Source organism: Anarhichas minor, unplaced genomic scaffold (genome assembly GCF_050575085.1).
Source record: "Anarhichas minor isolate MPS153535 unplaced genomic scaffold, ASM5057508v1 ptg000024l, whole genome shotgun sequence".
NCBI classification, from domain to species: domain Eukaryota; kingdom Metazoa; phylum Chordata; class Actinopteri; order Perciformes; family Anarhichadidae; genus Anarhichas; species Anarhichas minor.
The window spans coordinates 9,712,743-9,738,124 of record NW_027466470.1 but is presented as its reverse complement, the minus strand read 5'-3'; the positions used below and the strand labels follow the sequence as shown (position 1 = coordinate 9,738,124).

General features: G+C 40.7%; 1 protein-coding gene across 1 annotated transcript in view; it reads left to right on the top strand.

Moving 5' to 3' along the window:
* st6galnac3 (ST6 (alpha-N-acetyl-neuraminyl-2,3-beta-galactosyl-1,3)-N-acetylgalactosaminide alpha-2,6-sialyltransferase 3) overlaps positions 1 to 21,363 on the top strand; it is a 60,897-nt gene extending 39,534 nt beyond the window's left edge. Inside the window, 2 exon segments of the mRNA XM_076098447.1 lie at positions 13,920 to 14,027; positions 16,270 to 21,363. Coding sequence (XP_075954562.1) covers positions 13,920 to 14,027; positions 16,270 to 16,459 — 298 coding nt within the window. The 3' untranslated portion in view covers positions 16,460 to 21,363.
* Positions 21,364 to 25,382: the final 4,019 nt, after the last annotated feature.

The following is a 25,382-nucleotide window of genomic DNA, read 5'->3' as shown; positions in this document are numbered from 1 at the left end:
TGCAGTGAAAACATTTCCAGCTGGCATTTCCAGTACAATAGTTTGTATTCAGGTCTGAATTGGAGCTGCAACTACCAATTATTTTCATTTTTGATTAATCTCTTAATTTGTTTTTTTAGTCCATGTTAGAAACTAGGGGAAAGTGTCCATGACCTTTTTCTAAAGCCCAAGGGGACCCAAAATTAAGGATTTTAATAGACCATGATCGAGAAGAGAGGAATGTTTCAAACTGTAAGTGAATTTTTAGCCACACTAGCGTCATAGCTCCAGAGATGTTGGTCAGTCAGTCCTTCACTTTGGGCCAGACTACAGTGACCACCAGGCTTCCCGGTTTGTTTAGTGCTAAGTAGTCAATGTTACCATGCTAACATAAAAAAATAAGATTGTGAACATGTTAAACATAACGGCTGAACATTAGCATGTTAGCATTATCTTTGTTAGCATCTTGTCGTTAGCATTTAGCTCATAGCACCACCGTGCCTCAGAGAGCCGCTAACGTGGCTGTAGACGCTTAGTCTTGTTGCTTAACAAATTACTTAAGTGATTCATCAGTTATCCACATTGTTGTTGATTAATTCTTGGGCGATCCATTCAAATTCAAGAGTATGCGAGTCAGTTTTCGGTGCACTTCGGGAAAAGGCTTTTCATTGTTAAAGAAAAAATGGCTCCAAATAAATGAGACTATTTGATGAAGAATTTGGCTATTTTTCCTTTTTTGGTTTGTGTGTTGCAGACGATGTAACCGACACTTACAATGAACTAGAGCTGTATTTGTTGGGCTCTTAGGTGATCAGACAGTCTTGACAAAAATAAATGCATAATTTCACTCAAATACAGTTTGTGCTGCTTTTTAAGCCACTTTATTATGAAAGGTAAGAATAGAAATTAAAACCATAGTACACACGGTCGGCCTACAGGACATGCACACTGACTTGGACACATATTGATTATTGCAATTAAAGCCATATAAGCAGAAAAATCGATGTTGTTATTGATCTCTACAGTAGAAGAAATTACAAAACCAAATAATGTCAATATTTAACCAGTACGAGGTACTTCATATTCAGTCTGGATTCCGTTTTGGTGCAGCAGGAGAGGCTTTTAAAGATTTCTTTAAATGAGGTTGTTGTTGACAGGTGGATTGTGGGAAGATGGTTGGTTGACAGGAGGCCTGTTTCCATGACACCACAGCACATACTCATGACCAGCCCACGAGTCCTCCGTGTGGGAGATTGCATACATGATGTTTGGTGCATACAGAGGTTGTTATTGGAAGTTTTGTTGCATTCATGCTCCCTGGATGATGAATCCAAATGACTTTTGTGATCCGAGGACTTTTCCTCTAGTGAAGGTTGACATTGACATGAGGTTGACATTTATAATAATAATAATAATAATGACTTTATTCAGATAGCATTATTTAAATACAGAGTTACAAAGTGCTGTAAATACATAAAACAGAACAAAGAAATGAAAGTCATCGGGAGAAGAGAAAGCGCCAGGCAGCAAAGCATTACAGGGGCAATTATTAATATGAATGTAAAAACTATTTACAAAACGTATTTGTCTGTCGTGCTGTCGAGGGCACGGAAGCCTGATTGAATTTGTTTGAAGAGATTGTTGTATTAACACGAGCAATCAGCTAGTGGAACTTTTTTAAGGACTTTGGAAAGAAATGGGAGTTTCGAGACGGGTCTGCAGTTGTTTAGTTGTTTATGAAGTTAGTAAAAATATCCAACTGGCAGAGCCTCACAGAGCTGCTAGCATGGCTGTAGACTCTTAGTTTACGTTTTTATTCAACCGTTAAGTTTTTGCATTATGTTGGTGGTGCTCCTGTCTGAAAGAACAGTAGTCCAAAGTGTCCCGCGTTGGTCTGAATTAGGAGGCTTTCTCAAACAATTAATAAGGGAATTTAGACACTTAATACTGAAATTAAACACAGTACTGGCACAAAACATGAACTATGGCTAACTAGAAATACTAAAATTACTTGAATCTAAGAAGGAATTTGCCATTTCATTCATTGCACATCGCTGAGGATTAACGCGCCAGCTAAATGCCTAAAATGTAACAGAAAATATTCTTAGGATATGTGGCACATTTCGATTCAATGCTGAGCTCTAGTTGACTAATCTGGCTTTGTCTTTTAAAATGAGGAACGAGGTTATATAAACAGTTTAAAATATCTGCCCAGTTGTTTCAGACGAAACGGGTGAGAAATGTGCTTTGAAGTTGTAGCCGGAGTGTGCTTGAGACCGAGGAATGATATCTGTGGGCGGTAATTGTGTGGAATCAACTCTCAGCACGGGCAAGGCGGCTTTTTGACTTTGAGGCATTTAAGTGCAATCAGTTGAAGTCAATTAAAATAATGAATGGAAATGATATTTCAAAATTATAATTTTTCCTATTGTAGAAATATCATCTTACTCTCATGGGGCTATAGACAATTAGGAATGTCATATTTTTTTATTATGTCAAATTTTTAAAAAGATTTTCAAATTTAATTTGACTTTCCATCAAGGGTAATGGCACCTGACAGCGGACTTTTTCCGGGATAAGCACAGAGTTAATTATGATTTATTATCAAAGCTATATGCAGCACTGTAAAGAATGTAATCCAACACTAAATGGCTGTGATTTATGAATTATAACAATGCAATCTAAGGTAAGACATAATCATGCATTCATTTCAACCAGGGACATAGAGGAAGAAGCGTTGCTTGTAAAGCAGACGGCTCAGACGAGTTCTCCTTAGCCTACAAAAGTATTTGCCTCAGACTCACTGGGGTGCTGTGAAATTAATGAGAGAAAACTGCTGGGGTGGTGGTGGGCATAAAAGCATCAGACGCCTTCTTCTGCACTGAGAGAATTATTAAAGTGCCGGTTGCCAGGCGGAGATGAGGAGATCAGTGGAAACCGCTCGCCATGAGCTCTTTGCAGGTTAGGAGAGGGCAAGGATCGCTGCGAGGATGCAAGAGGAAGGCAGAGGGGGGGGGGAATATGTTGTTTTTTTTGGCTTTCACATTTTACACCATCTGGTCGGTCATTTGAGTGCTTTTTAAAAAATTTTTTAGAGGCGACAGGGGACAAGTGTTGCGAGTGTAAAGCAAGTTAGGGTGATGGATGTTCTCCACATGCAGAGTGTCAGTGAACACAGCAGCCGGGATCATGCTAACAGCACAGAGGCTCTGCAGGGGAGTAGCTCTCCACCTTCTCCCTCCTCGTAGATGTAACAATTTACAGGACTATATAGAGCCATAGATATCTTACTGTATCACCTTGTTCTCTGTTCTCTCCTCCGTAGTATTTATAGAATTAGATTACGACCATGATATCAGATTTGATTATTATTTGATTATCAAGTCATTGGCTTTGGTAACATTAGTCTACTTGGAGATAAAAGTCAGTGCAGGTCGGCTATTTTAAACTGGCTTGATAATCTGACTGAATTTTCACTTTCATTCACGTATTCTTGTATGTATGAGGTTGTTTTGTTTTGGCATAAGCAATCAGTAGTGCGTGAAGTGTCCATCCTGCCAACATCATGTTCAGTCAACACGGAAGCTATGACGATGCTGAACTAATGAAAATGTGAGTGCAAAAGGTGTGTGATTAAATAATGCAAACATTAATAATGCGCAAGAAACATCAGACAAACTTTAGGATGAAAGAAAACATCAGAATCTGGACTTTGGCTACACTCCGTACCTTAACCATTATGTCTCTGCCACTTTGCAGCATTTCCTTTGCTTTAATGAGGCATATTTCACTGTTGCACCCCCATTTTTTTGCTGATATTGCAGTTGTATGTTACCCTGGAATATCAGTCAGATGCCTTGAAGTAAGTTTGTCATTAAAGCTCCACGAGCTAAGTGAGATCTCACATTAGGAAAGGCTGAGTAGTGATGACGGTGCTGATGAATACATGTGTCAGCAGCAGCAGCATGCTTTGACGCTTTGACTTTTTTTTCTGGGACACTTCAGAAAAGGTTAAGAATAAATTTCTACTCGACTGTGGTATTTTAATTGTGTGATGGTTTTGTCGGCACAGAGTCGTCAGTCCTGTCCCTCCAGGTTTCCATCACCACTAAAATGGAGCACAACTTGACTCCGGTGGCAGAAAGCTCTCTGTACCTCAGTGACTAAACTCACTTTACAAAATCCTTTTGTGCAAAATGTCACAGCAGTGTCACGACTGTTGGCTCTCTGCTGGGATATCAGCATCCACAAGGAGGGTCCAGAGTCTTTCTGTCCCTTTTTACCAGCCCTCTGTCCTCCGTCTTCTCACTCTGCTCGTATTGACACCTGCTTCAGGAGGACAATGAGGCCATTAACTGGGAGGAGAGGGGGGAGTCATGGGAACAGAGGGTCACAACAGAGAGAGGGGTAAACGGAGTGGGAGAGGAAGAAGAAGACGAAAGTTGAAAGGGTCAGAGAGAGAAATTGTAGATAGAGGTGGTGAAAACATAGAGAAGCAGAAAGTGAGCGTGAACAGGAAATAGTAAAAAAAAAAAACAAGGTTCATTGGAGAGAGAAAATGTGAAAACAGCGAAGAATATTGAACCAGAAACAAAAAGATCCCCCAGGGAATAAAATCCAATATCATCAGGCCCAAAAGTACTACACAAAGCACTAATCCTCAAGGAAGGAGATTGTTCCATATCTGAAGGCAAAACAAGTGAAGCATTGAACCAACTGTCTTTGGGGATTTTAGTTTTTTTTAATAAAGGCAATATAACCAAAACTGAGAGAAAGGGAGTCATTTTCCAATTTTAAATAAAGAAATTGTAAATGTCTGTCCATAAAATAAACCACTCATAAAAAATGGTCCGAGCCTGTCAAAACCTTCTGGACAAATAAAAAGCTTTAACAGAAATTCAAACTGCAGGTCCTCAAGGTTGTAAACATCGTGTGGAGCTGACTGTCCAGAGGTGCTAACATCCAGTCCTGTGCTGCACAAACGCTCACTTAAAACTGTTCATCCTTACTGCTATACCTTATTCTACAGATACTTAAATACCGGCTTTGTTACTGATCACAATATCAAAAAGAAGTTTTACTAGAACATGAAACTTCACACCGCGTCCATTTACTAAAGTACTGCTGTCTGCCGATGATCCGTTTTTTTGTTTGTTTTTTTGTCTTTCTTAAAGGAGAAGGTTCATGTTGTTCTTATTTCTCAGATAATGAGATACTGTTTGTAAACCGACAATGTCAGGAGAACTTTGTATATAATTTCATGCAATCAATTGTCAATTTATTTCACGAACCTGTAACACCGGGGGCTTCATTTTCTTCTTGATTAGCTTCTTTCCTTGTTTTGTCTGATTTCATTAGTTGAAGGACTCACACTTGTGTTGAGTGGTACATTGATTGTCCTTCAGTTCAAGATGGCATCTACTGAGTTTTTGTATAATAACTTCCATATTTGTAGAAGAAGAGTCTTTTGATTTAGTACCTTGTACTTTCTGCTCTTGGGGCAGGTCTGTTGTTTAATACCTCAGTGTACATGAAATCACTTAAAACCAGCATCTGTTTGTGGGAATTGGATGCATTTGGGTTCTAATTAAGACGATTACGCTCTATGGAAGAAAGTGAAATAGGGGGATTCATTTCACACAAACATGTGGATGAATGGAAAAAGTAAACCTAGAGTCGAATTAAGTTTCTTTTAAAAGTTTTTCCAAAATGACCCAAAATGTGGCATGTGGAGAAGAGGCTTAAAAAGTAAAAAAAAAAAAAAAAAAAAGACCAGTAAAATCTTATTTCAGGTTATTTCACCAGAGACTAAACTGGGCACCAGATTCACCACACCGACACCAAAACCACAAATCTGCTATTTTATGTTTAAAACAAAGTGAAAACTAAAACAAACTGTACAACTAACTGTCGTGCTATTTGTTCTTCAGAAATCCAACTAATAAAATATCTCAAAAATATAAACACAAAATTGAATCCAAACAAAACACAGGAAGGAAAGAGGGAAGACAAGACCTTGTTAGCAGCAATAACACGTTCTGTGCTGAATACACAACCATTACAGCAAAATGTTATTGAAGCTTTGAAAAATGTACTCGGGGCTTCATGACCCTGCCAGAAAGTGAAAGTCTTCCTTGGTTTGTTGTGCAGCCCGAGTCCAACGTATTTACAGTTTATTTCTATATTTTGCATTCTGTTCACTTCTCAGACTTTGAATTGACTCTGACTTGATCTTGATCTTGATCTTTCGGCAAGATCAAGATCAAGTCGGAGTCAAGTCAAAGCTTTTATCGTCATATGCGCCATTAAAAGTTTCCCTTGAAACAATGAAATTCTTCCTTTGCCCTCCACTCTGAATGCCGTTTACATGGAAATACAAGTTATGAGGAAATAAATACAAAGAAAATGAATAATGAACACTATGTACAGAATAAAAGAGACATTGTTGTGCACAATTCTATGCAGATGATGGGTGAATGTCTGTAAGGCGAGTCAAGGGCCTGAGGATAAAAGCTGTCCCTCAGCCTAGAAGTCCTCAATTTCCCATTTCTGTACCTCCTGCCAGAGGGCATAAGTGTGAAAAACCTGTATTGAGGGTGGGCGGAGTGTGTGATGATGCCGCAGGCTCTTCTATGGACTCTGCGGTAGCAAATGTCCTGCAGAGATGGTAGAGGCACCCTGATGATCCTCTCGGCAGTCTTTACCCCTCTCTACAGACGTTAGTGGTCCAATGGCGATGCTGTTCCCAGGCCACGCAGTGATGCAGCTGGTCAAAAATGCTCTCTATGATGCAACTGTAGAAGCTGCTCAGGGTCCTCGTGATGTGCCGAATTTTCTCCGGCTCATTTGAATTTCAAGACTCTGAAGCATGAAATGTACGAAAGAAGTGGGCGTCGTCACAATGACATCACCCACTGGTTTGTTGACGATGGGTTTGACGCCTTGAGTTCGGCATTTTGTGCTGTCGCCGTCTTGGTTTTTGATCGTCTCCCAAAGTGACAAAGGGGCTGGAGTTAGGATCAAGCCAAATGTTATGATTAACTTGCATGAACTGAAAACACACTGTGAAAAGGTTAAAACTTCAGCATGTCATAAACCAATTTGATTAACAATTTCACCAGATGATGATGCTACATGAAAGACTAAAGGATGTTTCAATAAATCTTCTGGACATCAAGGATGTGTGAACCAAATGTTGTGGCAATCCATCCAATAGTCAACCTCATGGTGACACTAGACAAAAAGTCATATACTCATTTAGTATAAACAATATAGTGTGTTTTACATTACCATAAAACAAGAGATGAGTTCATAGTTTCAAGTGAACAGAGTCTTTGAAAAAGAATGAAACCATCTTAAAACGACCTTCTTCTTAACTCAACAACAGAGGGAGCATCTCTGCATCAGCAAGTGTATTTTCTTTCAGGGTTAAGGTCCCCTTCCTGGTTATTATTAGCGTTGCGTACTGGTACAAACGTAAACAAAACTAGACTTGAAGAAAGCAAATTGTCTTTTTCATAATGCAGGTTGTGGAGGTCACCCCGACGCTTCATATTGCCTCCCGGCAGAATTAACAAACGCCTCAGCAAGCCTGCACGGCTGCAATGCTCATTCTCATCATTAAAATAAATTGCTGTGCTCTCTGGTCTGTGTGAAAAGAAAAATGTTACGAAAAAAGCCCCGTTTTCACCCCCCGTGGCTCTGCTCTGGATGTTGTCACTGTGTCATCCCAGAGGCTCCTTCGGCTGCTTCAGAGACACAGAAAGACACAATATGTTGGTCCTCTACACACAACTTGCCCGTGGGAAACGCAACGACTTCTCTCGCGGCCGGTTGTTGTATGAAGTAATCACTTAATAACACACAGTCATTTTGCATCAGGCAATTCCTGCCGGGAGAAGAAAATAACATATCTGGATGTAGAAAAGGAGGCAAGGCTGCTGCTCATGTATCTGCAGATTGGATCAATTTTAAAACCCGAACATCTGGTCAAGTGGGCCCTTCTTCAGAATACCATTGTGTTTACCTGCTATATTTAGATGGCACATTTGTGAAAACCTGAACAACGTATGACTGAGGCTTGGCTCGAGTGGCAATTTGTTTGAAGAAGAACATGAGAGAGAAAAAGAGATTATGACAGAGAGAGATAGATGGTTCATATAATGCCCACCCTCCTCCTCTAGGAGAGGGAGAAGATCCGGTCTAGTCTGATGAAATGCTCTCTACAGATAGTGTCTGAACTAACTTGATAAAGGATGGATGTGTGGGAGGGCCCGGGTCTCTAAAATATTAAAAAGCATTGTACTTTTCCATTGAACATCAGGTGAAAACATGATTGATTTGATATAGCGTGTGCCCACATGTGACTATGTGATATATACCGATGTCATACTCTGACATTGTGGCCAGGTCCCAACTGGAAAAGAGATAATGTATCTCAAGAGGATTCCTGGTTAAAGGGGACAAGTCCTTTCAGTGCTTGTGTGCATATACATTTGGATTTCTGGAGTGATGACAACCAAACCACAAACTGTGAAATCAGACGACCCAGTCAGTTATTTTGTGGACTGCTTAGATCAGAAAACATTTCACATTTGGCTCCCCTTTCTATGTCACCTTCTGGCTCATTAGAATATACCCCCCCCCCATCTTAGTATCTCTACCCACAGCTTGAGAACTACCTTTGAAAAGGTGCACCATATTTTGGGGGGAGGGGGGGCTCAAAGAGACAGGCGCTAAAACGGAGCATGTCAGACAGAGGGTGAATGCAGGTCTATTCAGACAGACAGTCTGATGTGTTTTTGTTGTTCTAGTAGAAAACCAAAATACAAGTGTGAACCTGAAAATGACTGTCTGAATGAAGCTTGAATAAATAGAATAGTGTGCACACAGAGATCTAGCATTAGATCTAAACAGGGTGGAACAAAATCAGCCTGAACTTTAGAGATGCTGGTAGCGCAGCTAACCAGCTGCTGGCAGTAGCTTCATAATTTAGAGTACAGACGTGAGAGTGGTATCGATCTCTTCATCCAAGTCTCTTCAATGGGTGTATTTCCCAAACTTTTAAATTATTCCTATACATCCACAGCCATGATTGCATTCTGAGCCGTCTATTATGCAACCAGGTGCTCCTACAAACGCATCAGATGAGTTATGTGAATATTTGCATTGGTCTAATATTGTATTATATTAACTGTTGTCTGACGTGTAGTCGATAATCAGTTTTTACAGTCAAAGTGATTTCCTTCCGAAGTCGCGATCAACCTCTCACAGAATAGTTGAGTTATATTAAGTGCTTTTGACAGCTGTCGTATCATATTTGTGCAGCTGCAGAGGCACATATAAAGCACAGTTCGACTAAACCCGGTCGTCACTTCGGATCGTCTCGCACACGTGGACAGCTTTCCCGCTGTGAATGTCAAGTGCGAGTTATTGAACAGAGTCGGAGGTAGAGGAGTCTCGCTGATCCCCTGGCAGCTCCTTAGCCTCTGGCGCTCGGCAGGTAAAGCACAAAAAGAAGCTCCAGCTCAGTCAGACTTCGGGGATTATTTACTTAGACCCTGCACAGAGTGTCCGACTTAATTTCTCAAACACCCTTCATTTCCTAGTGCTGATAGTGCTGCAGCGTCCTAGCATGTCAGTCCCAATCACTCCTGCCTCACTTGACTCAGGTTTGTGTTGGAGAGAGAGAGAGAGAGAGGAAAAAAGAGAGATTTAACAGAGCTTTTTACATTCTTCCTCATATTTGTTCAGCTCTGTTCATGCCCAAATACAATGCATTATGTTCCATTTTTCAAGAAAGCCGTAAGCGGTGGGGACTAAAGGGGATTTGGTAAAAAGCCAGGCAGTATCAAGCCTGATCCCATGACGCTTTTTGTTTGCTGTTTTCAAGTTACAGGCTGTGTTTTTCTGCTTTAACAAAACAAGCAAATTGCATTCTCTCTGTCCTCCGGCTCTGGATGTAATTTTTCGCCTGCCAGAGCAGCTTCACCCCGCGCCTTATCTCTCTTTTAAATTGGCCACACACAATAACAGCATCCTCTCCGCAAAGTTGTGCCATTATTATTGCCATAGGTAAACACAATGTCCTGCTGAAGACCTTGAAGCCTATCAGTCGGTCTCTCTGCGTCTCCACTTCCACACATTTGCTTTGAAATTGTAAGGTCTGCAGATCCCACCCCCTTTATTTATTGCACCAAGCTTCTTTTTTTTTTTTTTTTGCTCCAGGACATTCAGCACACGTCTAGGGATGTGGTGCATGTGTGTGAATGTGTGTCTGCATTTCTGTGTGCCTGCTGCTAGAGTGGCAAATGGCTAATGAATAATGCAGGGTAATAGTGATGTGTTGACACCTCTGACGGCTGAGAGCTGCCGAGCTGTGTATCACTGATAATGTGCCATTTCCCTTCTGTGCTCCTTCACTCCCTTATTTATAACTAATTACATTTTTTTTTTTTTTATAATTTCACCTTCCTACAAGCCCCAGTGTCAGTGTGAGTGTGACAGAGTTTGTTGGGCCGCCTGAACTAAAAGCTAAAGTACAATGTGCACTTAAAGATACATTTTACAGGACTTAAGTTTAGCTTGTCGGTCTCTAAATTCATTTGAGCTTGTTTCTGCGGTTTATGCTCGGTGGCTCTGGTGTGGTCTGAAAGCATAGTGCTGTATTAGAGTTTTTGGAGTCATCATATCCTATTCCCATCTCCTCCTCCTCTATAGCCAAGCAGGGCTTTAGCTATTACTGAGGATTTTTCGATTGTGTCCTCAGTGTTTTTGTCTAGAAATAGAGGTTTTTACTTTTAGCAGTGCGGTTTATGATTGTGTAATTTGCAGTTGATCCTTGTGAGTTTTTAAGCTCATAGAATTACTATTTTTTAAGCCAAGAAACAATATCTTACAGAACAAGACTACGAGTCTCCAGCCACGCAGCTCTGTGAAGCTATACTTGGGCACAGCAGTGCTTTGAGCTAAATGCTAATGTCAGCATGCTAACATACTCACAGTGGCAATGCTAACATGCTGATGTTTAGCAGGTGTAATGTTTACCATGTTAACCATCTGAGTTTAGTGTGTTACTGTGTTAACATTTGCTAATCATCACAAAAGTAGAGCCACGGCTCATGAGAGTGTTGCTAGTTTGGTGATGATGGTGCTGGATGAAAAGTGAACGATTTAAAAAATGTATCAAACCAAATGAAAATATTTAAAGCTCAAATGCTTTCTCTTTAATTGGTTTTAGACACAGCTCTGTAATGCAAATCTTTGGGTTTCATTACCCCCAGCCATCTCATCACCACCCCCACCGTCTCCTCTCCTGATTTAATAAGGTTTATGCACATAATCGCTGGTAGTCATGATTCATTTTTTTGTACACAATTTGAAAAACAAATAATAATAATAATACATTTTATTTATATAGCGCTTTAAAAGGCACTCAAAGACACGTTACATGGTAAAAACAGAAACAATAAAAGCATTTATAATAAAAACAAAAACCAGCAGAAATGGACATTTGACAAGAGGCGAGAAAATGATGCGCCTTCTCCATCACGGTGCTAAGTGACGGACGTAACGAGAAATGTAGACGAGATGTTTCTCGGTGACAAGAAGAACAGTTTACATTTGAGCAGGCTGGAATATGACGTGAATTGTTTTGGGGAATTAACCTTTTAGTCATCACTCACACCTCCCATCATGTGTATGCCAGCTGCTTTCACAGCACAACAATGTGAGAGGAAGGAGTTTTACAGTTCATTATTTCTGATTCACAACGCTGTTTTCCACACAACTGGAATGGAAATTACATAGTTTTAATGAGCTGGTTTCAAGCTGGTTTTTATCAATGTCATAGTCCCGGGCTTTCGCTTTGTGATTTCATTTGCCAGCAGGAGACTTGGAGACTTCTGGATCGTACCGAGGTTCAGTGAATGGGACTTTAGCCCCGTACAATAGCCTGTTTAGTTGTGATGAAGGTTTTTGACCATAAGTTGATCAGCTACTGCCTAAAAGCATTCTCCTGCTTTCCTGAACAGGTAGATTATTTATTTTACTCATTTTAGAAGTTGCAAAACAAGTCTGAGAGGTCAAGAAATGATTGACAGGATAGGACAGCAGAGAAAACATTTTACTGCTGCACCAATTGACTCATTTTTTTAAGACTTTCCTCTAATCTTTGCTCTTGGATGCTGTCCGTCTGTCTGCCAGTTGGTCCTCTAGTTTGGTCCACACTGAACTACCTCTACAACCATGAGATGGATTTCCATCACATTTTGTACCGACATTCACAGCTCCAAAACGATGAACGTTAATGACTTTGGTGATCCCCTGACTTTCCCTCTATAGGACATTGTAGTTTTTTCAGTGAAAGGTTTTGACAACCATCAGATGGATTTCCGTAACTGTTTGTACAAACATTCATGTCCTTTTAATAACTTTCGTTATTAAAATGATTCACTTGTTATATAGTTGAGGTGATCAAAGCTGGTAGACACATGCGATGAGGGCGAATAAGTAGACATTCCTTTGATTTTTTTTTAAGGGATCAAAAATGTTGGGAAACAGCTGGCGTTTGTGTTGAGCGCTGTCCACGTTGCTGTTCCTGGAAAAGCTGTCTAAGGGACTTGAACAATAAAGTGCAGCATACTGCTGGTAACTCTGACAGGATGCATCATGGTTGAGAGGATTTGCCTTTCCAAATATCTACTTATCTATATACAGTGTGTATATATATAGATATATATATATAGATAGATAGATATTTGGAAAGGCAAATCCTCTAAACCATGATGCATGACATCACTGTTATTATTATCTTTCTTCTTTTCTATTTTTATTCTATGTTTTTTTTTATTGTTTTCATCTCTTTTACCCTTCTTATCTTTCATCATCGTTTGTCTTCTCTCTGCTGTGTTCTTGCTTTAATGTTCTCTTGCTTTAGTTTGGCCTTGCTTACTTACTCACTGTTTGGCTTGCGGTTGTTATGTTGCCTTCTGGGTATCCTGCTTTTGCTTCGTCTGTCAAATCACTTTGTAAACTCTGTTTTTGAAGGTGCCTAAACTTCTTAGTTATTATTATTATTATAATTATTATCATTATCTGTGGTCCTCCATAATATCTGTGCTGTATCACACTGTGGTGATGGCGCCATTTCCCCCCCCCCCATCATTATCCGTATCGTGCTGTGCACTCTGTCTAATTTATACAAGGTCTATGGCTCCTTGTGGTACTCTGCATTGCTGAAAGGCAGGGGGTCCTCTGGGAGCGCGCAGCCACCTGCCATGCAGGTGTACACTTTATGACCCACTTACTAGTCTGGTTTTGACAAAACCTCGAGTGAAGATGCATCTCTACAGTGTTGTTGTTGTGTGTTTGAAAATGATCAAAGCTTGAGAGGTCATAACAACACTAGTTTGATGCTGATGAAAGGATTATGCATGTTTTTATTGATTGGCCTCCGGGGTTCCTGCATCATTCACAGGGGGGCGACGTGTGGGCTGCTGTTCAACAAACCGATGAAGAGTGTTTCTTTTCTCACCCCTTGAATCTTTTTACATATATATATATATATATATATATATACTGAAGTGTGAATTTTACAACCTCTTTAACTATTGATGGACACAATAGTAAATTAGAAATATTGCTTGTGAAACTTTCAGTACAACAGACATATGGTTACACACCTGAGGGCTGTGCTGCAGATGCATCTACATGCACATTTGCATTTTTGATACCTCGCTGAGGATCACGAACAGCTGTTAGAATCGTTTTCATTCTAAGATTAGCTGAATTACAAGCACACACGAGCGACGAGTACAAAGGTCAGAGAAATGGAGTCCTGGAAACTTTCATAGAGGTTTTTTATTTTCATGGAAACTATTTAAAAGTATTTATGCAAATGAATATTAAGAGTAAAAGGGCTGACTTTGTGTGTTTTGCAGGATCCAGTCCGGCTCCTACCTCAGCACCGGCTGGTTTACGCTTATCCTCGCCATGGACATGTGCAAAGAGATCCATATCTACGGAATGATAAATGACACCTACTGCAAGTAAGACACCAACAATCGCCCTCCATACATGGAGGAGAAGTGCACATGCTCCTACAAAAACTCTGAAAAACTAGATTCACATTCACAGCAGCGCTGGCCAATCGCAGCCTCCCATAATCACATACTGCCCTGTTGGAATACATTTACAATTCCTCAGTTTGGGTTTAATGGCTGAATTTCCATGCTGAAATCCATATTGGGTTCTCTCTGTGCCGTGAATACCATTACGTTTCCCTGCCTAGAATACCCAGCGGGCTGCAGAGTCTCTGCTGCTGCGGGTGGCTGGGCTGCTGCACCCAATTCCTCCCCTGCTTAAAGTTTTATTTGTATATCGGCCTGTCATTGTTCTCAGACTCTCGGGTAAGTGATTGCTGTCTCCCTGCGAGGCCGTAGGAGGGATGACAAACAAGATGCTGTTGCTCCAGGCATGGCTGCTCGGTCTCAAGTCGTCTCAGCCTTGATTGACTCGACTTCTCTCTCTCCATACGTCTCCCCTCTCGGCTCAACCTGATCTCTTTCTATCCCCCGAGTCAAACACTTTTACCTAATACACGGTGGAAATCCTGCCTTTTATCCTCTCTCTGCTCCCCGTGCACAGCGGGAGTTGAAATACAAACAGCCCCAGACACGTGATAATTCAACCAGCACCGAGGATTTTATGATTCAGTGAGGCAGCTGAAGGGTCCCTCCCTGCTCGTCTCCCACTTATTTATTTTGCTGCGTGAGACCGGAAGATATTGTGTTTCACTAAGTTTCTGAAGGGACAATTTAGTGTCACGCAAGGTTTTGTCGGCAGCCGGCAACAAAAAAGATGAAGTGAAGTTTTGTGCGACGATGTTTAAAGCTCCAGTCAGACTTGACCTCGGCAGATATGTGGTAATGGAGCTTCAACAGGTGCTGCGGAGAGGGTGAAATTGAATTTATTTGTTAACGCTGGTGCGCAACACTGTGTGACTCGGAGAGGAGAGAGGCAGGGGTTGGGTTGTGTGTTACTGTTAGCTGGCAGACAGCCATCGTTGCATTCTCGCTGTGTGGACCCACTGGTGACGGCTGCTTCTCTTCCGTCTGTGTTCATTCTCCCAATGAAATTGTTACACAAGTCATTTTCTCATAAAGGCGTCACTCGCTATTAGATACCAACTGCAGAGTGCTCAATGAATCTACTCTACGGCTGCTGCTCCTGTTTTTATTGATTCCTCTTTCGTTGTAATGGTTTGAAGATGCAAACTGTAAACAGAGAAACTCAACATGACATTCAGGTATGAAAGGCTTAACTACTGTACAATACTCAGGATATTTAGGGTGTTTTCAGATTTACTTTTGGCTCAGAATAGAGAAGAACATTGCCGCGATATCTAAAAACAATACGTGGTATTTGTTTCTTGTGGTGATAAGAGTATCTGTTGAAGACATTTGGCCGCCAACAACAACTCCTGTTTTTGTTTTTTTTGATGAGAGAAACCTGGCGAGAGGAGGACTGTGCCCGGAGTCGGCATCAGTTCAAACTGCTGATCGTTGTCCTGAAGGATCTTTAGTTTAATAGTTGCTTAATAGTTCATATAATAGTTTTTAAAGATGTAATTTGCTGTCCGGAAAAATGCTTTTGCCCCAAATTTTGCGTCACAAGCTAAATCATGTTAAAACACTATACTATTAAATCTAATATGTATTATTCATGTATACAGTATAATCTACTCAGAAAATGTAACAATCACTCATTTAATCATGCCTGTCCTGTGTGATGTAGCGCCTGAGGCTTAATAATACTAATATGTGTTTTACATGTATTAATGAGAGATTCACCGATTCCAGTTTTCACCTGTTGATTCTATAATTGTCGGCATACACAAACATTTTTGTAGCTTTTCCTTCATGGGGAGTTCAAATTAAATTGTATTTCCATAATAAAACATTGACTATTAAATAACTTGCATTTCCTTCAAAGTTCCAGGACCTTCTCTCACTCAAACAAATCTTAAAATAGAAGTGCTCGAGGTTACTGGACAAATATAAATGCAGCATATCCCACTTTATCTAGCAAGTCTCCGACAGACGCATATCTTTACAACACAGACCTAATGTCATTCACATAAATACCTCGACACCACCGACATGACAATAAGATGGCAATAGGCTACTCCCCCGTAACAGAAGCATACTCAACAGATTCAGTGTTTAAATATGGACTCTCGCTCTCCTTCTCTTCTCTTCTCTTTTCTTTCTTTCTTCCTCTCCTGTGTAGGACGGAGGGTTACAGAAAGGTTCCCTATCACTACTACGAGGCGGGCAGCCGGGACGAGTGTGCAGAGTATCTGCTCCATGAGAGCGCCCCCTACGGCGGGCACCGCTTCATCACTGAGAAGTCTGTGTTCGCCAAGTGGGCCAAAACTCACGCCATCAAGTTCTTCAACCCGCCTTGGCAGCTGTCGTGACCCTGGCTGAACCGATATGGAAATACTAAACCAACAACGTCATCATCATCATCATCATCATCATCATCATCGTCGTCGTCACCTGGGGACCAGCTGGATCTCGACATTGACAAAAAGCATGTTCCCTGATGTGCACAAACATCCATTTCCACTTCATATCCATTTAAAAAAGGTTGGTTGATAGTTGCTTGTCGAGCACTTGTTTTATTTTGAAGGCCACGCGATGAGAAAGACTTCCAGTTAAGATTTGACCAACCAAGACAGCAAAAACATATCTCCTTTTTTTTTTTTCATGAATTTGGGAGCAGACAGTTGCTGCTCTTCACTGGCTAATCGATCCATTCGCTGCTCTGTGAGTTTAGCAAAGGATGGCTCGAAGACGAACATTAAGAAAAAGGGAGAAAAAAACCCGGAAGAAGTAACAACCCATCTGTCAACTCTCAGTGACCTCAGTGGCTCGCATGTCTGCAGGCGCTGCACATTGCAAAGACCGAATTTAAATGTTTTTTTTTTTAGGACTGAAGCTGAAGAAGAGCTCGGCTGCTGCAGAGACGAGTCACGTTGCCATGGACGCCTGACAAGCTCGCCTCCTCTGTTTCCTGTGCGTGTCCCTCTTCTGCTGTCAGGCTGTAATTAATCCATAACGAGTATCTTATTCAGGCCTTCAACTCTGACTGATGGATTACCGGGGGCAGGTTTCAATTTCCTCTGCTCCGTCTAAAAAAGCATCAACAAATATTTCAAAAAGCAAAACAAACATCAGCTCTCAGTCAAACTCGAAGGTCAGCTAGAGTTGTGGATGTAAATCAGCTTTTTCTTTTCATCATTGCGCTTTGTTGTCATGTTGTGTGTAAACTTTACACAACTCAAAGATGTCAGCTTTTTCCTTCTTACATAATGCTGTGAAATTGAATTTGACGAGACGTGTTTTGGCTCGATTTCCAGATAAGTTGCTAATTTATTCTGCAGAGAAAAGTTTAACAGTGTGCCATCGACAATGTGGGCATCACAGCACATGGAGCAGTGTGCAATTACAAACTCCGCACTCACGGGAGGAGTAAGTGACCCCCGCAGAGGGAGAGATTTATGTGTGCAGTGAAACCATTTGAAGTTAATTGTATTCTATTATCATTTTGTGCCTGCAATATACTCTGCAGTTCATTGTAGAGGGACAGAGGTAGATGCTCTCTCTCTCTCTCTCTCTCTCGCTCGCTCATATCCTCATCCAGCTTTGTGCCTCTTTGTGTACAGTATCACTGTGTGAGCACACATCTTGCCATTTGTCTTTGAACGGGGGCGTGCGTGTCTCCCGGTTCAGGTCATTACATTGGAATGCATCTGTTCCAGGACAGTGAAGAATAATCAGTGAAGTGCTGAGGTGTGTAGGTTTGGCGAGGACCGGTGGAGGGCTGAGACACTCTGTGACCGTGACCCCCCCCTCGGGGCTGTGATTAGTGTCCCGGTCAGAGCTGCTGCCCAGAGGGGAGGACTGGAAGGATTCAAAGACTTCTAATTTAGGCGACTTGATGCACAGGGTCCCTGACGACTGTAATATACTGCAGCTGAGCTTCACCGTCTCACTCCTGCTGCAGAGCACTGTTTACTATCACACATAGGCACTCGATTTTGGGCTTTGGGATTTGGTGATTTACAGGTCAAAAGACATGTAGGTTGAAACTGGCAGGTTTTTGGATGTCTTGGCAGGGATGTAGCTGCCATAGATGCAGTGTGGCGAAGGATTTTATAACCCAATTGCAGTGTTTTTAGTTTGGATTTGACTTCTTTTAGGCCAATCATTTTCAGCATTTCATCCCCCAAAATGGTAGCTTGGAGACGGATTTGCAATAGGATTTAGATGTTCATGCTGGAAAGGAAAACTTACAGAAAGTATAACTGAACAGTTAATTGAAAGGATAATGTATGCAAATTTAAAAATGAAGAGGACCCTCTTTGGGGGTTTTGGCCAGAATCAGGAGGGTGGATGGGAGACTCATGATCTTCCTATTTCTAAAATTCTGGCTACAGCTCTGTGTTTATGTGCCATATAACTATTTTTCAACAACATTCAAATGACTATAATTCAATACAAACCAGGTTCAACTACACATATACAAATATATGTGTATATAAAATGAATATATGATGTGCTGTATCTATAAAAATTAGCCCATTTTCACTGCACAAACGTGTATGTAACTTTGTTTTCCAGACAGAGTTAGGTACCCGAGAACTTACAGAGAATGACCTACAACTCCAGACGCATTGTAAGTCCGTCGAGCTGACAGGAGCGTCAGCAAAATGTAAAACCGCCCTATTTTAAATTCCACCCGGTGGAGCTCAGCGTATGACCGGAACACAGTTGGGGTCACGGTTCAGATATCGACACGTGTTCGAGAAGCACGCAGTGTCCCAGCACCGCCAGCAGCCAGGGATCAAAGTATCCACCTCACGATGTATGTAGAAGCAGAAACGTCCTCCTGCGTTATTTCTCCTGTTCTGGAAGCCTGAAGATAAGATCTGGGCCTCGGGAGAAGTCAGAAATTACACTTCTTTCTGCTCCTGTGGGAAAACAGCCCTTGATACTGAATTCATACCGCCATGCATGCTACATGATAACCGTACATCTTTTACACATTACCACTCGGCCTGTGATTGTGCAGTCACGTGGCAGCTCTCCGCCTGCTGTACAGTATATCCACCATGAATTGTAAACTGGTTCACACCGAGGTAAGATTTGATGTCCTGTTTAGTTGTCCCATGATTTGTACGTGTGTTATGGTGCATTGTTTGATTTCAATTGTTTACTCCTCTTGTTGCTCTTTTTTTTTTATAACGGTTGCTTACATTTTTTTGCTGATGCAGTGGTTTGTGTGCAGCATTTTTTTTTTTTCTGCTGCGGGTCGCATGTTGCCAACATTTTCTGCTTCTTCAGGCTTTGCTCTCGGTTATTTCCTGATCAGCAAACACTCCAATGTTCTCAGCCGGAACACAATGAAAGAATACCCACAGATGTATTATGCAGGGACATAATGGAGGAGACGCCCTTATATAGGCTCCCATGAATCATCTGTGGCTCACTGGAAGGGAACTGGAGACACAGTCGCTATGAATAAGTAACACTATGAATGAAAGTGTGAGCAGAATGGGAGGCCAAATCTACTTTTATCTTTCAGGGATGCATTTATTCAAGAAGATTTGTTTTTTACTTTAAAGGAATACTTTGACATTTCGGAGTTAGATGATAAGTTTGATGATACGGCTCTCAAGGCTGTACAGTAAATATGAAGCTACGGCCTGCAGCTGGCTAGCTTAGCTTAGTACAAAGACTGGAAACAAGGGGAACAGCTATCCTGGCTGATTTCTTGGTGAGCACAGAGAAAACTGCAGCTCCCATTAAAATGCAAAAGCATTTTGTTTTCTTTAGCTGTTATCTGCCACCCAGTCCACCTCTCTGTCCGACTGTTAACACAGACATGTCTGAACGAACCACGACTTCTCCACCCGCTCACCTCTTTTGTCGAGTCGTGAAATTTGTCTGTGGTAGGGCTGTTGTACATGTAGGGCTGATGGTAAATTGTAATAGATAACTTTTACTACCACTAGACATATGAAGAAAGCCACATCATCTACTGTGGAGAATGGCTCTGTTCCACGGCTGGATTCCGAGTTCTTACAATTGTTACAAATGTCGATGGAACTTCTGGAACAGAACTGCAAGTTCTGGTTATTTCGCTCAATTATTTCCCATTAAAATGGTGAGTTGCACTTTTTACTTTTAGGTTTTGTCCGGGTTAAACAAACCAGATATAACGCCACGTGTACATTAGTGAGCCAGGCTAGCCGTTACCTCGTTTCCAGTCTGTCTAACTCTCCGCAAAAATACAAATGAATTTCTCAAAAATGTTATTCCTTAAATACTTAAATACCTAAAGAACTACCCTGAATTCGTGTTCATTTCCGATTCTGTCCCCTTTGTTTTGTTTCCCCAGCTTGAACTGATTTTGAATCACCTCCAGCGTTCATGCAGTGAAGCAGTGAAGCTTGTTTGAAAACTGATTAATTCATCCTCTCATACCTGAAGCAGACTGCTTTCTTTGTGCCTCGCTGTATATATGCAAATTGTATAAAAAAAAATACAAAAAAAAACACTGCTTGTCTTCAGCTGCTCTGCAGCATAAGTGGCAGTGGAATGAGCTCCGATTGTTCGCTTGTATAATGCGAAGTTAAAAAAAATTGAATTGAAGGTCCTTTCCCTTAAAAGAGAGCTGGCTATAAAAAAAAAACCTGATTAAAACGTCTCCGTCTGAAGGTCTGCGGAACAAAGATGTGAATTTCATTATTCCTCGCCGTTTAAAATGCTCTCATTATTTTTGGATAATTGCTGTCTGTTTTGGAGTTGAGAGTTTGGATTGTCTCACCTCTTCAGTACCATTTTCCCTGCTGACTGTTGTACTTGTTGCCATTTCCCCCAAATGCCTCAAGTGCTTTCTTACAATGAAAATTCAATTTGTTTTGTCTTTCCCCGTGTGCACGTCTTAACAATTATTTTTTTTGTGTTCCTTTTTTATTTACAGGTCAAGTGTCCTTGTGAAACGTGTAACTTCGGATGTGTGCTGAGTTACATAGAATGTAATATAACACGGAGGTTGTTATTATGAAGGTCGTTTTTGCTAACGCACTCCTTTTTACCGGTGGTAAAATAACATCCAAATGCTGCATGGAGTATTGCAGGTTGTTTAAATGTACATTTTGCTAAAGAAAAAAAAAAAGTAGTAATTTTATGTATTATTCTGTCATTTGCTGTCTGCATATTAGCTAAAATAAGATATTGTGAATGTTCTCATTTTTACCAATGTGTCCTCTGTGTCTTTTATTCTCTGTGGGGATTAAAGAAAACCTAAAAAAAAAAACTGTTACAAGATTAAAGTCCTTACTAAACAAAGCAAGCTGCATCCGAATGTGAGAGACCTGCTGAAATGTGTTCATGTTCTATGAATGGAGCTCCAGCTAAGCTGTCGTCTCAAATCTGCCGTCTCACGAGATTTTTAAAACGTCAGTGAAGGATCACAGATGTGCTGAGTTCAGACGTGGGAGCTTCGGTGAGCTTGAGAGTTTTTTTTTTTATGTAACCTCCGCATAAATACAGGACAAGTTTTAAATAATAATGCTCACATTCATGGTTTTTATGCTACAGTAATGAATAAAGTATCAAGATAGAAAATGAAAGAGACAGATTATAACAAGAATAGTCCAAAGCAAAGCAGCAGGCTGAGATGTCCTGACTTTATTTTGTCCTTGTGATTATTAATGCTGTTATGTTTATATTTAGGTTTAACACAAAGCTCTTGGTTAAGATTGGGGAGATACAGGTCTTATTAAAAAAGATGTGTTTTTTTTACTCAAACATAAAGATCAATCTTAACGTAATTTATATTAAAGGGTTTTTGTATCCTAAACCTAATGTGATAAGGTAAGTCTAGGTCTCCTGTGTTCAAATCGTGTCTCTGCTGCACAAACATGTCTCCTCAAAACATATCAGGAAACCCCATGTAGAACGAAAATATAATATTTCGGAGTCAGGGTGGGTCGTCTCTAAGCTCACATACTCGACAAGAAGAAGAAGAAGATATTTTACCGTTTTCAAAGGCTGACAAATACTCTGCACTGTTGTACTGCATCTCTAACTGTCATGATGCCAAGTCTTGCCTTTTTGTGGTATTTTTCAAAATGTTCCAGAGCACAAAGTAAGCTTGAATAACGTTGTTCTATCCAACCCTCCTTTTGGCTTTCGTTTAGTTAATTGACAGTTTGAGTTGCTTTCTGCCTGAGCTGACCAACAACACGTCTCCAGCCCTGCATGAGTGATTCAGTTAGAGCAGCCGAGTCACATCAGTCCAAACATGAACATGTACTTCTGCTTCAATCAGCTCTCAGCCTCGGAAAATTGTGCCAGTTGTATCTTATAAGATAATAAGCCAAGGTGTCGGGCATCACTGAACTTACATTACATCTGCAGGCTCTTCAGAACCAGAATCGGGTTTATTATTAGGAAGGTTTTCACATAGAGGGAGTTTGTCTTGGTGTTTGTGTGTGACACATAGTGTCAGAAGATAAAAGATAAAGCAAATACTGCAAACAGTTAGACTAGAGAAATAGCTGCGAGCCTGGCTGGGTGAAGCTGGAGCAAGCTCACAGTGTGAGCAATGTGAGTAAAGGACATGATGTCATTTGAACGTTCCTACACCAACACAGAAACTATTTTGCCGTTGGGTAAATGGAAAAAATAAAACTACTTTTTCAGTACTTTACCTTGAAGAAAGAGAAACAATCCTCCATTTCTACTTCAGTTACCTTGACACTGTTAAACCTCAATTCAATTCCAGCCCAACTTAGTAGTTACTAGAATAGTTTTTTCTTTCTGTTTTTATTTCTGTTGTGTTGCTGGCAGCTGGCATGCGTTAGAGTTTTCTGTTGTGTGCACAGCTTAGCTGAGCAAGGTCAACTAGACAACTGGAATCGTTTAAATTCATTGTTTGCAAATTTGTTCCTTCTAGAGCGTTTGACCTCTGGAACATGTTTGCAGGAGGACGTTCTCTCCAGGGCCAGATGGTGCATTCTCGTAACGTAGGGAAAAAAACGTAAGGAAGGAAAGATATATACGTGATGTTTGCTCTCTATAGCCCTACACTCTCATGTTTGAAGCACACTTCTATTACTTTTCAGATCAATAAAAACTCCTAGCTGACATATCCATGAAGTAAATAAATAATAATAATACATTGGCAAGTTAAAAACGAAAAAAAGCGGTGGGTGACTCGATGTTATCCTAGGTTCAGTGTACTCAAATAGCCTCAGTCTGTCAGTCGAAGACGATAAAAGACGCCCAATATCTTTTGTTTTGTTGTCAGTTGGTGTTGGAAAACACAATCGTAATGTACAATAATTTCTTGTTTACTCACTGTAAAAACAGTTTATTATGACAATAAATACTGTTTTCTAGAATTATGAGAGAATCTGACACTGAAGCCACAGCAACACGTTTCTGGTTGTTGTTAACATCAGAAAGGCTCTGAGCCCCTCACATATAAAGTAAGAATTTTTTTTTAAAAATACACTTATTTGCTTTATTGTCACGGGTTTGTTAATAGTGAATTTCCAGCAAGAAAGAGAAAAAACCTATTTCCCAAAATGTCGAGTAATTCATGGATGGATGAAAAGCTAAATGCCTAATTAACAGCGTTCATAAGTTGTCAGTAATTATTGTGGTTTCACAAGAAGTAATGCTGATTGTCTCTCCTGTTTCAGACGTGACTGTAGCAGCCTACTGTGCTGTTATCATTCAGGTCATTTTCTAGCCTACGAGTATTCCAATTATATCATGAATGTATAATAAGTTCTTTGCAATACATCCATGAATTATCTGTACAAATCACCATTTGCCTCCCCTGAAAGATGTTTTTTTTTAAGAATGATTGAACCCAAGTATTCTTGTCTGACATTTCATTTGGTCCAGGTAATCTGCTCTCAACACATCTTACATCTCCCACATGTTTTACTGTCTGGTTGCTAACTAAAGACCACTTTATTGTCTGTTGACAGATGCAGCCAATTATCAGGTGTGTGTGTGTGTGTGTGTGTGTGTGGCATACATCAAGTCCAAACACATCGCATCACCTTCCCCGGAGCAATGATCTGCAGAGCTCATGTACGAGGCTCAAACTGTGTGTTTGTTTCCACTCATTTGCATGTTTTACGAAGGACTGTGGACGAAAATTGAGCGTTAACATCATGCACTTTGGACTCTGTCCTGTCCACTGTGCTCTCCACTCGTGTTGCCAGACCCTGTTAATCGGTGTATTTCACTGGTTTCAAAGTGGCCGACCAGTCCAGAAATTGTGTCCGCTTTCAGTTTTGTAGCAGAAATTATTGAGAGGATTCATATGGGAGTGCAGCAGCTACTCCTATTTTTCTTCCCTGTCTGCTAAACTCTTTAAATTAACTCCAACGTGGTGAATTTCCATGAAGGATGGAGGAGTGCATTGTGTTTTAATTAATGCCATGCTGGCTTCTTAAAAGCTCTTTAACAATATACCCCTGTAGTCACTGTGGTGCCTCATTAATGACTTGCATGAAGCAGACATCACTTTGATCGCCACGATTTTACACCCACCTCCCTAAAGAAATATGAGTGCTACGCTAATTGCCTCATGTTTATATTGATTACATCCACCTCCTCCAGTAGTCGCTCATCCTCCCCATCTTCAGTTTCTCGGAGCATATCGAGCCTGTCAGGAATCAGTACGTTCGAGGGATAAAAGTGTACGGGCATGGCATTAAATGTCAACAATTTTCAGATTATCTGAGGCAACAGAAAACATTCAACCGTGACTAATGAGCAGCCGTATAGCTCCGACAAAACAAATCTCTGTACGGTCGTGGACAGCTACAGTTTGTGTTTGTACTCCTTGGAAATTTTCTACAACAATTTAAGCACTTTAATAGCAAGAAATAAGTGTTTCGCATCGACTTGAATTGGATTGTGTAGTTTACATGAGCGCAAGCTAAATAATGTCTCAGTTAATATCCCCGTTTACGACCATCTCTTCCCATCCTTTCATCAACCTTGATGTAATCAAAGTTTATAACATCCTACATTTCCTGTGGGCCTGAAGGTAATTGAATTGCTCTAAAAGGTCTTATCTCCGGAAAGCCTCCCTTCGCTCATCACAATCAATCACCCCCGTCTGATGCCTATTTATATTCCTCAAAATACGTCTGCCAAAGGATTTTATTTATTTATTTTCAGTGCATTTTCAGATTTATGCTGATGACGTCCTGGTTTGTGTGACAGCCGACAAAAGTGATTGAGTGCTCTGTCAAACACCCTGCTGGAGGGTGTCGGTTGCTTTCAAGGTGCATGAGG